The sequence below is a fragment of the Panthera pardus genome, unplaced genomic scaffold (assembly GCF_024362965.1).
Source record: "Panthera pardus isolate Hobbes unplaced genomic scaffold, ASM2436296v1 HiC_scaffold_24, whole genome shotgun sequence".
In the NCBI taxonomy this organism is placed as follows: Eukaryota; Metazoa; Chordata; class Mammalia; order Carnivora; family Felidae; genus Panthera; species Panthera pardus.
This window is the reverse complement of record NW_026526810.1, coordinates 124,096,068-124,112,203: the sequence shown is the minus strand read 5'-3', so window position 1 is coordinate 124,112,203 and position 16,136 is coordinate 124,096,068. Positions and strand designations below refer to the sequence as shown.

The window sequence follows — 16,136 nt, the reverse complement described above, 5'->3', positions numbered from 1 at the left end:
TGCAAACTCTCACTGTTCTTACCAAATATTAGCAGACTTTCTTGAGTAAATGTTTCTTCATTTGTCATAGTCCCTTGGAACCATTTCGGAGACCTTAATTTTTTATTATTAATTTCACCAGTTTCACTGGGGAGCAGGACTGCAGCACTCCTTGTTCTCACATGCAGGAACTTCCTCCTCTGTGGCAGTTATTAACATTCCAAGGCAGCCAGTTTCTATTCTCCTCACTCAGTGACTATTTTAGGATTTTAAACTAGTTTAAATAGTAACTGATTGTAGTGTAATTGTGAAGATAAAGTTGTTACTGAGGTATTTTAAGGTATATTCCAAAGAGAAAGTTTTAGATTAATCCATTATTCATTATCCTGTCGTGTATTATCAGGTGTTGTCTTTAGTTTTCTTTTAAAAACACATATATTTAGGTTAAATTTATCTTAACTATGTTCTCTTTGTAGGGACACATGGAAGGAGAGGTGTGGGGTTTGGCTACACATCCCTATCTGCCCATCTGTGCTACTGTCAGTGATGATAAAACCTTAAGAATATGGGATCTGTCTCCTAGTCATTGTATGTTGGCTGTCCGGAAACTGAAAAAGGGTAAGAGGCTCTCAGACTTGAGCACAGATTAACATGTTAGTCACATTTAGTCACAGTTTTCTAACTCTTCACAAATCTAAGAAAGCTACAGTAGGTGTATAAAAAAGGCTTTACATATTTATTCTATGTGCACTTGCTCATGATGCTATATAAAGAAAATTAATTATACCCAGTCTTTGCTTTGTGAGACCTCCTGTGAGCATACCTATCCTGAACCTGTTTGCAGTGTCATGTTGGAATTAAAAATACAGGAAGAAAACAAGTTATCTACCCTTTATGACTCTAGAATATATGTAATTCAGAATCAAAAATGAAGAAAGAAGGCCTTAATTTATAAAGGGGTAGCAGAATTGAGGGGAGAATATTTTAGGGTGAAACAAAACTAAGCACATTTTGTAGGAGGCAAATGAAGCTAGCCTGTCAGTATAGAGAGATAAGGGGCTCAGTTATTGCATTAAGACTGATATTATTAACCTAGGGCAAATGAGGATGTACAGATAGCTTCACATTTCTTAGTGAGGTGGTAGGGAATGTTATTTTAGAATATGGAGGTACTGAAGGAGGAACTCTGGTTGAAAAGGTTGGGAATTGGGAATGTAAGAAATGTGATGGAAACAGCAGATGAAAGGATTGTCAGGCCATAATAAGGGCCAAGTTAAAGTTAGGTAACATGAATTTGTAATTCAGTCAGTTAATTTATTTTTTTCTTCTATTAAAAGAGTCTGTTCTTCTAGGGTTACTGTATTCAAACATTTGTACTTAACTAAAAATCTGAAACTAATCACTGTCTCTAGAATAATTGAACTCCTGTCACTGTCTCTTCTTTTTTTTTTTTTTTTTGAGTTATTGATGGCCAGCATTTTCATTCTTTAGTTGTTTTTTCCCCCTGAGATCTAGAGATTACCAAATGTTATATCAGCATTTCTATACTGAACTTTCTACATGAAGGGTTACAGTAAGATCACAAAACCATAGTCACACTTCTGTGTACACAGGAAATCACAGTATCAAATACTCTTCTTCACAAGGCCATAGGAAGCCGATCAAATTTGGAACATACCTTTAATAGACCTCAGATTTTCTTTCTTTTTTTTATCGAGGTATAATTGACACATAGCATATTAGTTTCAGGTGTACAACATAATGATCCAATATTTGCGTATATTGTGAAATAATCACTACGATAAATCTAGTTAACGTCCATCACCATACATAGTTACAAAATGTTTTCTTTTTATGATGAAAATTTTTAAGATCTACTCTTTTAACAACTTTCAAATAGGCAATATAGTATTAATTATGATTATTATTAATATAGTGATTATTAATCATAGTCACCATGTATGCCCACCTGCCACTGGCAACCACCAATGTTTTTTGTATCTACGAGTTTGTTGTTTTGTTTAATGTTTTTAAATTTATTTTTGAGAGAGAGAGAGAGATACAGAGTGTGAGCAGGGGAGGGGCAGAGAGCGAGGAAGATCCAGAACCCGAAGCAGGCTCCAGTCTCTGAGCTGTCAGCACAGAGCCTGACACAGGGCTCAAACTCAAGAAACGTGAGATCATGACCTGAGGTGAAGTCAGATGCTTAACCGACTGAGCCACTCAGGCGCCCCTGTTTTTGTTTTTTTAGATTCCACATATCAATGAGATGGTATAGTGTTTGGCAAGATGTCATTCATTTTTATGGCTGAATAATATTCCATTGTGTATGTGTATTTACACACCATTTTCTTTACCCATTTATCTGTCAGGCACTTAGGTTGTTTCTGTATCTTGATTATTGTAAATAATGCTGCAGTGAACATGGGGGTGCATATGTCTTTTTGAGTTAGTGTTTTCATTTTCTTCAGATAAGTACCCAGGACTTGCTGGGTGGACTTGCTGCATCATATGGTAGTTCTATTTTTAATTTTTGAGAATTTGGTTTTTTTAATCCCTCTTCAATTGGACATTATTATTGTTTAATGCAGTCAGTGTTTACTTTGGCTTATCTATGCTTATTCACTTCTTCACATTTTCTTCTTGTATCTCAGACATTTTTTCTTTTATCATTTTCTTCTAAAATGTAGTCTTAGAGTTTCTTTAATAAAGACTTGTTGGCAATTCCTTCAGTTTGCTTTGTCTGAACCAGTGGAATTCCAAGTATAAGATGGTGGGAGTGGTCTGTTCCAGCAGCAAAAGTATTTTATCACTGACATTGCAATTCTTAAAAAGCAAACTGATTTTTTTAATTGACATATATTTGATGTTAGTTACATTTTCTGTTGCATCATAATTCAGTCTTGGTAGGTTTTACATTTTTAGGAATTTATCCATTTCTTCTAGGTTGTCCAATTTGTTGGCATTATAATTGTTCATAGTAGTCTCTTATGATCTTTTGTGTTTCTGTGGTATCATTTGTAACATCTCTTTCATTTCTGATTTTACTTATTTGTATCCTCTCTTGTTTCTTAGTGTAGCTAAAGGTTTGTCAATTTTATTTGTCTTTTCAAAGAACCAGTTATTAGTTTCATTAATTTTTCCTTTTATTACTTTAGTCTCTGTTTGATTTATTTCTGTTCTAATCTTTGTTATTTTCTTTCTTCTATTAACTTTGGCCTTCAGTTGTTCTTTTTTTCCTCTGGTTCCTTGAGGTGTAAAGTTAGGTTGTTTATTTGAGACTTTATTTCTTCAGGTAAGCGTTTATCACTGTGAACTTCCCTCTTAGAACTGTTTTTGTTGTATCCCATAAATTTGGGGATGTTACATTTCCATTTTTGTTTGTCTCGAGGTATTATTTGATTTCTCTTTTGAGTTCTTTGACCCATTGGTTGTTCAGTAGCATGCTGTTTAATCTCCGTGTATTTGTGAATTTTCCATTTTTTTCATGTAATTAGTTTCTAGTTCCATACTGTTGTAGTTGGAATAGATGCTTGATATGATTTTAGTCTAGATTTATTAATACTTGTTTTGTGGCCTAACATATGATCTGTCTTGGAAAATGTTCCACATGCAGTCAAGAAGAATGTGTATTCTCTTGCTTTTGGATGGAATATTCTGTAAATATCTGTTAAGTCCGTCTGGTGTGACATGCCATTTAAGGGCAATGTTTCCTTAATAATTTTCTGTCTAGATGATCTATCCATTGATGTGAGTAAGGTATTAAAGTCCCCTACTATTATTGTATTGCTGTCTACTTCTTCCTTTAGGCCTGCTAACATGTGCTTTATGTATTTAGGTGCTCTTCTGTTGAGTGCATAAATATTAACAAACGTTACATCCTCCTGCATTGACTCCTTTATCCTTACGTATTGACCTTCTTTTCTTTGTCTCTTATTATAGTCTTTGTGTTAAAGTCAATTTTGTCTGACAAAAGTGTAGCTGCCCAGCTTCTTTTTGTTTCCATTTATATAGAATATCTTTTTTCATTCCTGCACTTTTGTGTGTGACCTTACTTCTACAGTGTGTCTCTTGTAGGCAATAGATAGATGGGTCTTATATTTTTATTCTTTCAGCTACTCTGTCTTTTGATTGAAGCATTTAATACATTTTCATTTAAAATAATTATTGATAGGCATGTGTTTATTGCCATTTTGTTGTTTGCTAGCTGCTTTTTGCAAACCTGAATTTTTTTTTTTTTGAGGAAGAAATGTTTTTACTTTATTTTTTATTAATAATTTATTTTTTAATTTACATCCAAGTTAACATATGGTGCAACAGTGATTTCAGGAGTAGATTCCTTAATGTCCCTTACCCATGTAGCCCATCCCCTCTCCCACAATCTTTCTGGTAACCCTCTGTTTGTTCTCTCTATTTAAGAGTCTTATGTTTTGTCCCCCTCCCTGTTTTTATATTATTTTTGCCTCCCTTCCCTTATGTTCATCTGTATTGTATCTTAAAGTCCTCATATGAATGAAGTCATATGATATTTGTCTTTCTCCAACTGACTAATTTCACTTAGCATAATACCCTCTAGTTCCATTCACGTAGTTGCAAATGGCAAGATTTCATTCTTTTTGATTGCCGAGTGATACTCCATTGCATGCGTGTGTGTGTGTGTGTGTGTGTGTGTGTGTGTGTGTGTGTGTGTATACATATCTTCTTTATCCATTCATCCATCGATGGACATTTGGGCTCTTTCCATACTTTGGCTATTGTCAATAGTACTGCTATAAACATTGGGGTGCATGTGCCTCTTCGAAACAGCGTATCTGTATCCCTTGGATAAATACCTAGTAGTACAATTGCTAAGTTGTAGGGTAGTTCTATTTTTAATTTTTTGAGGAACACCATACTGTTTTCCAGAGTGGATGCACCAGTTTGCATTCCCACCAGCAGTGCAAAAGAGATCCATCTTTCTCTACATCCTTGCCAACATCTATTGTTGCCTCAGTTGTTAATGTTAGCCATTCTGACAGGTGTGAGGTGGTATCTCATTGTGGTTTTAATTTGTATTTCCCTGATGATGAGTGATGTTGAGCATTTTCTCATGTGTCAGTTGGCCATCTGGATGTCTTCTTTGGAGAAGTGTCTGTTCATGTCTTTTGCCCATTTCTTCATTGGATTATTTGTTTTTTGGGTGTTGAGTTTCATAAGTTCTTCATAGATTTTGGATACTAACCCTTTATCTGATATGTCATTTGCAAATCCCGTCTCCCATTCTCTCGGTTGCCTTTTAGTTTTGCTGATTGTTTCTTTCGCTGTGCAGAAGCTTTTCATTTTGATTTGGTCCCAACAGTTCATTTTTGCTTTGGTTTCCCTTGCCTCTGGAGATGTGTTGAGTAAGAAGTTGCAGCAGCCGAGGTCAAAGAGGTTTTTGCCTGCTCTCTCCTCGAGGATTTTGATGGCTTCCTGTCTTACACTTAGGTCTTTCATCCATTTTTTAGTTTATTTTTGTGTATGGTGTAAGAAAGTGGTCCAGGTTCATTCTTCTGCATGTCGCTCTCCAGTTTTCCCAGCACCACTTGCTGAAGAGACTGTCTTTATTCCATTGGATATTCTTTTCTGCTTTGTCAAAGATTAGTTGGCCATACGTTTCTGGGTCCATTTCTGGGTTCTCTATTCTGTTCCATTGATCTGAGTATCTGTTTTTATGCCGGTACCATACTGTCTTGATGATGACAGCTTTGTAATACAGCTTGAAGTCCGGGATTGTGATGCCTCCAGCTTTGGTTTTCTTTTTCAAGATTGCTTTGGCTATTCGGAGTCTTTTCTGGTTCCATACAAATTTTAGGATTGTTTGTTCTAGCTCTGTGAAGAATGCTGGTGTTATTTTGATAGGGATTGCACTGAATATGTAGATTGCTTTGGGTACTATTGACATTTTAACAGTATTTGTTCTTCCTATCCAAGAGCATGGAATATTTTTCCATTTTTTTGTGTGTCGTCTTCAATTTCTTTCATAAGCTTTCTATCGTTTTCAGTGTATAGATCTTTCACCTCTTTGGTAAGATTTATTCCTAGGTATTTTGTGGGTTTTGGTGCAATGGTAAATGAGATCGATTCCTTTATTTCTGTTTCTGTTGCTTCATTATTGGTGTATAGGAATGCAACCGATTTCTGTGCATTGATTTTATATCCTGCAACTTTGCTGAATTCACGGATCAGTTCTAACCGTTTTTTGGTGGAATCTTTCGGGTTTTCCATATAGAGTATCATGTCATCTGCGAAGAGTGAAAGTTTGACCTCCTCCTGGCTGATTTGGATGCCTTTTATTTCTTTGTGTTGTCTGATTGCTGAGGCTAAGACTTCCAATGCTATGTTGAATAACAGTGGTGAGAGTGGACATCCCTGCCTTGTTCCTGACCTTAGAGGGAAAGCTCTGTTTTTCTCCATTGAGGATGATATTAGCATTGGTGCAAACCTGAGTTTTTAAGAGGATTTTTATGTTTTAATTATGTAGTATTATTCCATGTCTTGGCTCACTTCATATTTTCTGTCTCTCTCTGCAGTATTCTGGAAATTTTAAGATCTTATTCTAGTTCTTAATTTTCTTTTTAAAAGTTTTTTATTTAAACTCCAGTTAACATACAGTGTAATATCAGTTTCAGGTGTACAATTTAGTGATTCAGGGCTTACATACAATGTCCACCCAGTGCACATCACAACAAATGCACTCTTGATACCCATCACCTGTGTCACTCATCTTCCACCCATCTCCATTCTGGGAACCATCTGTTTGTTCTCTGTAGTTAAGAGTCTGTTTCTTCATTTGCCTCTCTGTTTTTTTTTAATTTAACTTTTTATTTTTTAAAATTTACATCCAAATTAGCATATAGTGAAACAATCATTTTTTTTTTAACAGTTTTATTTATTTTTGAGAGAGAGACAGAGCTTGAGTAGGGGAGGGGCAGAGAGAGAGAGGGAGACACAGAATCTTAAGCAGGCTCCAGGCTCTGAGCTGTCAGCCCAGAGCCCAATGCGGAGCTCGAACCCACAAACTGTGAGATCATGACCTGAACCGAAGTCGGACGCTTAACTGACTGAGCCACCCAGGTGCCCCTGCCTCTCTCTTTTTATTTCCCTTCTCTCATTTGTTCTGTTTCTTAAATTCCACACATGAGTGAAATCAGATGGTAGTTGTCTTTCTCTGACTAACTTATTTTACTTAGCATTATACTCTCTAGCTCTATCCATGTCATTGAAAATGGCAAGATTTCGTTTTTTTTTTTTTTTTATGGCTGAATTATTAGCAGCTCTTTCTCTTTCACGTCTGCTGTTTAACCTACCTGTTAGGTGTGATAATTCTCATTTTTAGGAATTTTATTTTCTTTCAAATTCCTTAGATTTTTTATAACATATTCTTTGTGTTTTAGCTTTCCTTTTTTATGTCTTTAATCTTTACTTATCAGATAAAGATTATGAAATCTAGTTATCTGACATCCTTTGGGATCTGACTATGCTGTGTTTTTTTTCTGCTGTTTTGGTGTTATTTTTCTGCTGACTCCTTCCTGGTGTTCCATTTTATTTTGTGCTTGAATATTTGGATTATAAATTTATGTTTAATTGGGCTTTCTTTACTTGTGGGGTTTCTCTGAGAAGTCTGGATCAGAGGTGTATTTCCAGAGTGATTTTGTGTTTCCTTCTCCCAGGTGCCTGGGTTGCTACTATCCAGAACTACTAAGGATTTTTTTTTTTCACTAGGATTGCATAGATCATATAGTTAGTATAACTTCAAATCTAAGATCTGCATAAGCTATGCTGCATTTGTGAATCTTCAGTACAATTTTTCCCCTCTGTCTAGAACCCAAGTCAGGATATAGAAGTCTGTTTCCTGATGTCTTTCTCTACTGCCAGGCATATTTTTGAAACTTGCTCTTCCCTTGAGATATGATTGTAGTACTCAGTTAAAGGACAGTACAGGTATTTGGAGGTTTTGGGGGGTGGAAGGGGAAGAAACTGTATGTAGTTAAATCTGTATTTTCTTTCTTCATATATTTATAAAAGAAATGTTAAAAATCATTGAAACTAATAGTATAATTAAGTACAAAATTTGTAAATATAAATCAAGTGAAAAGACACAATTATAAAAATATATCTGTATTACCTTATTTTAATTAATAATTTGTTTAAAAATAAATACTTCATAAAATGGAGAAACTTTCAGCATGGAAACTTGGAAATGCAATAATCTTTCTTTTTAAAGCAGTCTTAACAAGAAAGCCCATTAATGGTATTGTTATTGAGTTGCAAAAGTAATTAGTTTTGTGCAAATTTTCCCAGATGTTCAAAAGGCCCTATATTATACTTCATACTAATCTGAGTAAGGTGAAAATATATAAATAAAATCCAGTTCCAAATTTCCTCTAACTCATCATATACTGCTCTCTCTTATTTGAGGACATCTTTTTTAATAACTTTTAATTTTTCTTAGTAGGGACTATAGCTCTTTTATTGATAACAAGCTATAATGTTTGCTTGAAAGGAAGCATTTCCAGTTTTCTTTGTCCTTAGATTTGAGATTTATAGAAGGAAATTCTAATTTACTACTGTCATGTCTAATGTGGATTGAATTGTGTCCCCCAAAATGATATGTGTAAGTCCTAACCCACTTACATTTTAATGTGACCTTATTTGGAAATAGGGTCTTTGCAAATGTAATCAAGATGAGGTCATACTGAATCAGGATGCACTCTACACTGAATGACTAGTATGTGTTCTTATAAGAAGGCTGTGTGGAGACACAGACACAAAGGGAGAGTGTGATGTAATAACAGGAGGCAGAAATTGAGGTGATGAGTCTACAAGCCAAGGAACATCAAGGATTAGTGGCAAACTCCAGAAGCCAGGGAGAAGAAAGGAAGGATCCTTCCTAGAGCTTTCAGAGGAGCATAGTCCTGCCTACACCTTGATTTCAGACCCTAAATTCCAGAAGTGTGAAAGAATACATTTCTGTTGTTTTAAGCGACTCAGTTTGTGGTAATTGTAATAGCAGCTCTAGGACACTAATACAGCGTTCACATTCGACTTGTAGAAAAAGTCTTTGAACTAGAGGAAGAATTATTCACGCAAAGCTTTGCTCAGTTGATTGTCATCTCCATAAAGCTTGAGAGAAGTAGGAAAATATTCTGGATGCCTTAAGATGCGGATGATCCAGATATCAGATTATTTTTAAATTTGGAAATAATGTATTACACCTTCAGTATTGGTATTTTGGAACTTAAAAGTAACCTAGAACTTGAAAACCAGTACTGGATGACTACATCGACTGTATAACCCTTAAAAGATTGCAGTTTTATCCAGGAAGCCCAGGACCAAGATATCTCCTGTACCCTCAGAGCAGCTGTGACTTTATTTTACTACTCTCGTTTTTTTTGCCCTTTATTTAGTTTTCATCCCTGGGAGGGTTTTTTTGTTTGTTGGTTGGTTTGTTTTTAGTTTTTAAGGAGCTCAGCTATGCATTTAAAAGGATGCTTATTAGGTTAATGTTTGCTTAAACCCAACTTTCCCCCTGCTCTAAGCCTCCGTTCAGCCAGCTGAATAGGGTTGAATACAGTGTGCAGTTGTGATGACTAGTCTCACTACCATTTTGTTTCTCTGCTCTCCTTTGTGGCAGAACTCCTCGAAATGGGTGATACTCAAAAGGCGATACTGTCTTCTCTATTTTCACATGACATTTGCTTCACAAACCTTACCCCAGTTAGGCTTTTGTTTCTATTTGTCCATTGAATCTGCTGCCAATCTCTTGGTCACCTCTGGGTCCTCACTCTACCTCACAGTAGTTTTTGACATAACTGATCATCCCTTCTTTTCTGAAATACATTTTTCACTTGGCTTTGGAACCCATGCATGTCTTTCTCCCTCTCTATCTTATTGACTTCTTTTTTTCTTCTTCCCTTAACTGGCTCTGCCTCTTCTTCCTACTCTCTACATATAGAAATGCTCCCGGGTTCTCCCTGGCTGTTTTTATTTCATTTGTACACTTGCACTTTGTGTGACTATATCAGTCATTGTCCAGTTAGAAGACAGACACTATACTAGTTATTTTAACATGGAAATTTTAATAATAAGAATTATTAACTAGTAGAAGGTGTTTACCTACTGAAGGCTGTAGAAAGCAGCTACTAGGCCTAGTTAGCTGAGGGATAATAAAGAAAGAAGTTAAAGGAGATGCAGAGGTGTTTGGAAAGGGTGTAACTGCCATCATAACAGTCTGTCAGTGGTGAAGAAGCTTGCCAGAGAGTGCAGGCCTCCCTCAGTGGAACAGAGAGACAGTGGTCACTGGCTAAAGGAAAAGCTTGCCAGAGGGTACAGACCAGAACTGAATGGCAAGTGGGCTTTTTGGAGAAGAACTTAACCCAGGACAAAGTTGACTGTTGACTGGTGAGGGCCGCTGCTGTCTTAGCAGAGCATCTTGCTAGAGACTGCAAACCACAGCTGAATCGTTAGGCCCATTACTGCGACAGCGGGGAAATTTGCTGAAATTTGCTGCCGCAGTGGGGACAGCGGGGAGGGGGGGGTGCTGCCGCAGTGGGGGGGTGCTTCAGGCTCCCTGCACACCAGTGCTCTGGCTCTGTAGGTAAAATCCAACACTGGAAGCCTAAAGGAGAGCCCCTTTCTCCTGCTTTGGACTTGTAGTGTCTTTCCAGCACCCTCTATTGGCAAAGCTTTGTATCAGCGGGCAAAAGAGAGAAGTCTACAAGGCCCAAAGAATGGTAGATTTGGAACTAAGAGGCAATAAATAATAACTGGCACAGACTATCCCTTTGTCTAATTAGCGTCCCTGTACATCTTTTACAAACACTTGAACTTCAGTATAACCACAGAACTAACCTTATGTTTATGTTCTACCCAAAAAGTTTCTAACCAAAGAGATGCAATTATTCCTGGTACAAGTGAAGAAATTCTCACCCTCTCCCCCAAATTCGAAGACATACAGTTCCCACAGTTATTGTATTCATTCCAACATGATTCTACTCATGACTCTCAAATTCATAGTCTTACTGAATATTCTTTTACTTCAGACTAAATTGTAAAGTTAACCATCAACAAACTTATGTAAAGTATTAAAAAGAAGAGAGAAGGAAGCAAAAATAATATAAAAACAAGGAGGGGAACAAACCATAAGAGACTCTTAAATACAGACAACAAACTGAGGGTTGCTGAAGGGGTGTTGGGTGGGGGATGGGCTAAATGGGCAAGGGGCATTAAGGAAGACACTTGGGATAAGCACTCGGTGTTATATGTAAGTGATGAATCACTAAATTCTGTTCTTCAAATCATTACGCTGTATGTTAATTAACTTGGATGTAATTATTTAAAAAACAAAAAAAAGTAAATAGCTTATATATACACAAGCATTTATGTCTAGTCCTTATTTCTGTAACTGGCTATGGGCTGTGATTGATAACTCTTTTTGTTTGTTTTTTAAATTATTCTTGGTGCCCTAACCCCCTTTTTTTCCTAATGTTTATTTTTGAGAGAAAGAACAAGCAGGGAAGGGGCAGAGAGAGGGGAGGACAGAGGATCCGAAGTGGGCTCAGTGCTGACAGCAGAGAGCCCGATGTGGAGCTTGAACTCATGAACCATGAGATCATGACCTGAGCTGAAGTCGGACATTTAAGCGACTGAGCCAGTCAGGCGCCTGTGGTTGTCATCTCTGACTTCCTTCTTCTTCTACCCATTTCATATTTTCTTTGTCCTGAGCCAGAAACCTCAGGTGGTTGGAGTTACTTAGCTCATGAGTAACCCAAACCTTCATTGCTAAATTAGGTGAAATTTCAATATTTCTACCTGTTTTTTTCCTGGTTTTCTATTAAGTTTCACTATTGGTCATAGAAGACTAAGGGGCATACTAATGAACCCTCCAGGTCCCAGATATAGTCTCCTTTGCCCTCGGTGTGTAGCAGTAACTCAGTTTCCCCTCTATAATTGCGATCAGCCACTCCAGCAAGAAGAGTAACAGCCCCTTTCTTTGCCTGTTGTTTCACTGTCCTAAGGAGCCCAACATGACCAGGTGGCAGTCTACATTCCCATTCAGAGGAATCAGTATGTTCCCTGGTAAAAGAATTGTCCCTGCTCTTAGGAGTCAAGACTAAATAAGCAGAGCTCAGATTTGCCAGGATGCAAAACAAAATAGTGCAAGTTGATTATTAGATTTAGTAGTGAGAAGAATCACTCCCACTTCTTGATTTTCCAGACCCATGTAACTAGCCATGAGGTAGACAGCACCATGTAATGAACTGTGATTCAAAGTATATATTGCATTCTGTAAGACAAAAGCCCAGTCTTTCAGGGTGTTGTTTCCCAGATGGTGACATCAATTAGTTTTCAGTAAGCCATACTAGCTTTCTTGGAGTAGTGGGAGTTGTGATAAAATCATTTAATTCCATGGGTATGAGCCTAATGCACATTTTTTGCCTGAAGTTCCTTGATCAGAAGCATGGAATTCTATGTTAGTGGATAGGGCATCCATCCCATGTGTCCATGGATGATGGTGCTAGCAGAAGCATAATGGTCAGTCAGGTAAGGCAAATCCAGGATTCACATCTATTCTCGTGAAGATGAATCTTTGCCTTCTCCAAAGAAGAAGAGGTCCAGTATAGTCAACATGCTACCAGCTGGCTGGCCAATCTCCCTGGGGAATGGTGCCATGTCAGAAGTTCGGTTGCTCTCTACTGTTAGCAGAGTAGACACTCAGTGGTAATGGTAGTGGTAGCAAGATAACCTTGGAAAAGAGAGTTCATGTTTTCTAACTCAAGCATAAACTCCATCCATGCTACTTACCACAAGCCCACGGAGTAAGTGCTAGCTGCCTAGGAAAAGAGGCTGCTCTGAGGTCCCTAGAGCATTTATTTTGTGTATCTGATTACTGAGAGTCTCCTCTGTAGTGGATGCTTTTTGTTGGGCATTCCCTGAGATGCAAAAATCTTCACACCTGTGCCCTTTCTGAAAGTTCGATTTTCCAGATTTCCTCATCTCTAATCTTCTAATCCTGAAAGAATTCAGTCCCTGATTATTCAGATAGTTCACAGTTGCTAATGAGTCCATGTAAATCTGTCTATCCTGTCATCTGTCACTACAAATGTGGAAAACTAAATGTACCTGCTCCAGGTGCTGCCTGTTGTGAAATGTTACTTCAAAGCTGTCCCTCAGGGCCACCACCGAGTAGGGCTCTAGTGCTTTCAGGTGGGTGCTGACATATACTGCATAGAAGCATCTGTAAATATGGCTCATTGTTTTTCTTCCTCATTCAGCTGATAATCAATGAATACCCTTGAGGCCATAGGTATAGATAGAGAGAGAGAGACGAGGTATTGCAGCAGGAATTATTGATGGATCCTGAGCCACCTGTTCATTACTTCTGGCTTCCAAATCTATCCAAGGCTCATCTTTTATATCCCTTTTCCACTTGATGATAGATTGCTGTTGTGCATACCCCATCTGTGACTAGGTTGGTCATGTAACTTTCGGTTCATGATGTTCCGGAAGCTTAAGATACACAGTCACTTGATATCCCATAGTTAGGCATTTACTGTCTACCAAGGCCTAGTAGCAAGGCTGAAACTCCTTCTGAAAAGAAAATTAGTTATTTGCAAAGGAGAGCATGGATTTTCTCCCAAATCTAAGAGATCTGCAGTATGATTCTCCTTTGGTAGCTTTCCAGAGACATTCTTCTGGAAACAGCATTTCTGTTTACCACAGACAGTTTGAGTATCATTAGATTTGCTAGATGATAAGGGCCCAGTGGAAGATCAGCTTGCCTTCTCTTGTTCTGGCCCCAGGGAAGCCTCATAGTGACTTGATAGTTGGGTAGAAACAGCTCACTCAAATGTGGTGTAGGCTTCCAAAAAGGTATACCAGGCATTTTGCTCCTTTTGTTTATAGTGGGTAATGGAAAATATAGCAATTTGTCTTTCACCTTGGAGGAAATATCTTAATATGCTCCCGATCATTGGATCCCCAGAAGCTTCACTGAGATGGCAGGTTCCTTAATTTTTGTAGGAATTATCTTCTGCTGTCTCAGTTCACTTAGGTCTTACTAAGGCATCTAAAGTTGTTGCTTCCTGTTCCCCAGATCCATTCTGCATAATGTCATCAATGTAGTGGACCATTGAGATTTTTTGTGGAATGTCCAGACGATCAGGATCTCTGTGGACTATATTATGGCAAAAAACAGGAGAGTTGAATAGCCCTGAGGCAAGGCTTTGAAGGTATACACAGATACAAGCCAGGTAAAAGCAGACTGCTCTGGTGGTCCTTACAAATCGGGATGGAGGAAAAAAAAAAAAAAAGCATTAACCAGGGCAATAGCTGCATGCAAAATGCCAGGGATTGTGTTTGTTTTTTCTGGTAAAGATCTGGAAGAGTAGCTTCAGTTAGCATTGCTACCTGATTAAATTTATTATCCGTAGGTAGTATCTGAAATCCATCTTATTTCACACAGACCAAACAGGCAAGTTTAAATGTGATAGGTATTCTTACTACTGCATATTTCAAGTCTTTGGTGATATCGCTGATATTTGTAATTTTGTAATTCTGAGGCTTGCAGTTTTGCTTCTGATTTATTGTCTTGATAGAGGAATTTCCAGGGGTTTTCACTTATTTCTTCCTGTTATAATGACTCTTACCCATGGATCACAGAGCCAGCCTAGTGGATTCTACAAGTTGCCAGGTATATCTGTTACAATTCACGAACTGGATGGAATCCACAGAATTAACGTCAGTTCAGAGCCCCTGTTTACTAACTCCTGATAGTATGGGTATTCCTTTCATGGAAACAATCATTCTTGGCCACCGATTGTTAGAGGAAGATTTACTTTATATGATGACATTGCTATAGGTTCCTCCTCAGTGGGACTTAGCCTTCGCTTTTTAACCAAGGGGCTCTGAGTATATGAATTGACGTTGGACTGAAAATAGGATGAGAATTTAAGTCTGGTTTTTTTAGCCACCAGGTCTGGGGTTTTTTCTGTCATATAGATCAAAGACTAATTTAGTAGCCTACTCATCTATTGAATTCCTGCAGACACCATGATTGATTAGTCACCAAAAGAAATCTCCACAGGCCAAAACATTCTGATTATTAGTGTATTCCTGCTGCCATTTTCGGTAAAGAACCTGCCCTGTCTTTTAAGTGCTGCTACGTGGCTTCTGCATTTCCTAGGTTATCCCTTTTGAATCAGGGAGCCCATATTATTGGGGACAGCTCTCATTCCTGATCTACATAGGAGGACATCAAAGAACTTTTCAAGGATGTAGATGCTGCCCTTAGTTAATGTATTTATAAATGCTCTTATGAAGGAACTAGTTTTTAGACTTTTTGGGGGGATGTAGTTGGTGGGTGAGTGTACACGTTGCCTATGAAAAATCTACTTCAGTGTTCTTACCTCCCTAAACTTTTTGATTCCTCCCTCTATATCAGAGGTCAGCAAATCCAGCCCACCTCCTGATTGTGTACATGTCATTGGAACACAACCATGTCTATTCATTTATGTATTGTCTAAGATCTGTTTTTGCACTATAACAGAGTTGAGTAGTTGTGACAGAGATCATATGGCCTGCAGTGCTGAAAATATTTACTGTCTGGTCCTTTAAGAAAATGTTTGCTAACCTCTGCGTTAGAGCACGCGCGAGATTTGATCCAAGCTGAGGATCTAGTGACAGCAGAGAAGTGGTTGTTAATGGTTCTTCGTAAGGTTAAATATCCCTTCAAGGTATATGCACCAGAAGGCCAGTCTTCCCAGACACAGGAGAGCAAACTATTTGCACTGGCTGTGAGACTCTGAATAATACAGAAATTAAAGATTTTCAGTTTTGTCTGAATCCAGTCAGATGCTCCCATTCCACAGTCCAAATTTCTTCCTTTACCAATCAGAAGAAATTTGGTGAGTCTGGGAATTCAACTCACATTGTAAATTTGCAACCTGCACAATTAAGTTTTGTATTTAATTTTCAGCCACATCAGCCCTGTCAGAGATTCTTCTAGGTCTGCAGTGTAAGCTCTCTCTATTCAGACCATGACAGATGCTGAAGGGTTAAGGACCAGAGCATGTTACATCTTTCTGTTAAATGTTCTATGCACTCAGAATCTTTTGCACAGCACAGTCCTTGTGGTC

General features: G+C 37.9%; 1 protein-coding gene across 10 annotated transcripts in view; it reads left to right on the top strand.

The window, feature by feature from the left end:
* Positions 1-16,136, top strand: part of EML5 (EMAP like 5) — a 184,474-nt gene that overhangs the window by 107,979 nt on the left and 60,359 nt on the right. For 9 of the 10 annotated variants that reach the window (XM_053889692.1, XM_019461971.2, XM_019461970.2 and 6 more), the window contains one exon: positions 456-597. In XM_053889692.1, the coding sequence (XP_053745667.1) occupies positions 456-597 (142 nt within the window). Of the gene's footprint in view, positions 1-455; positions 598-14,095; positions 14,249-16,136 lie in introns of those variants that run through there. The other variant, XM_053889697.1, reaches the window with a different exon arrangement.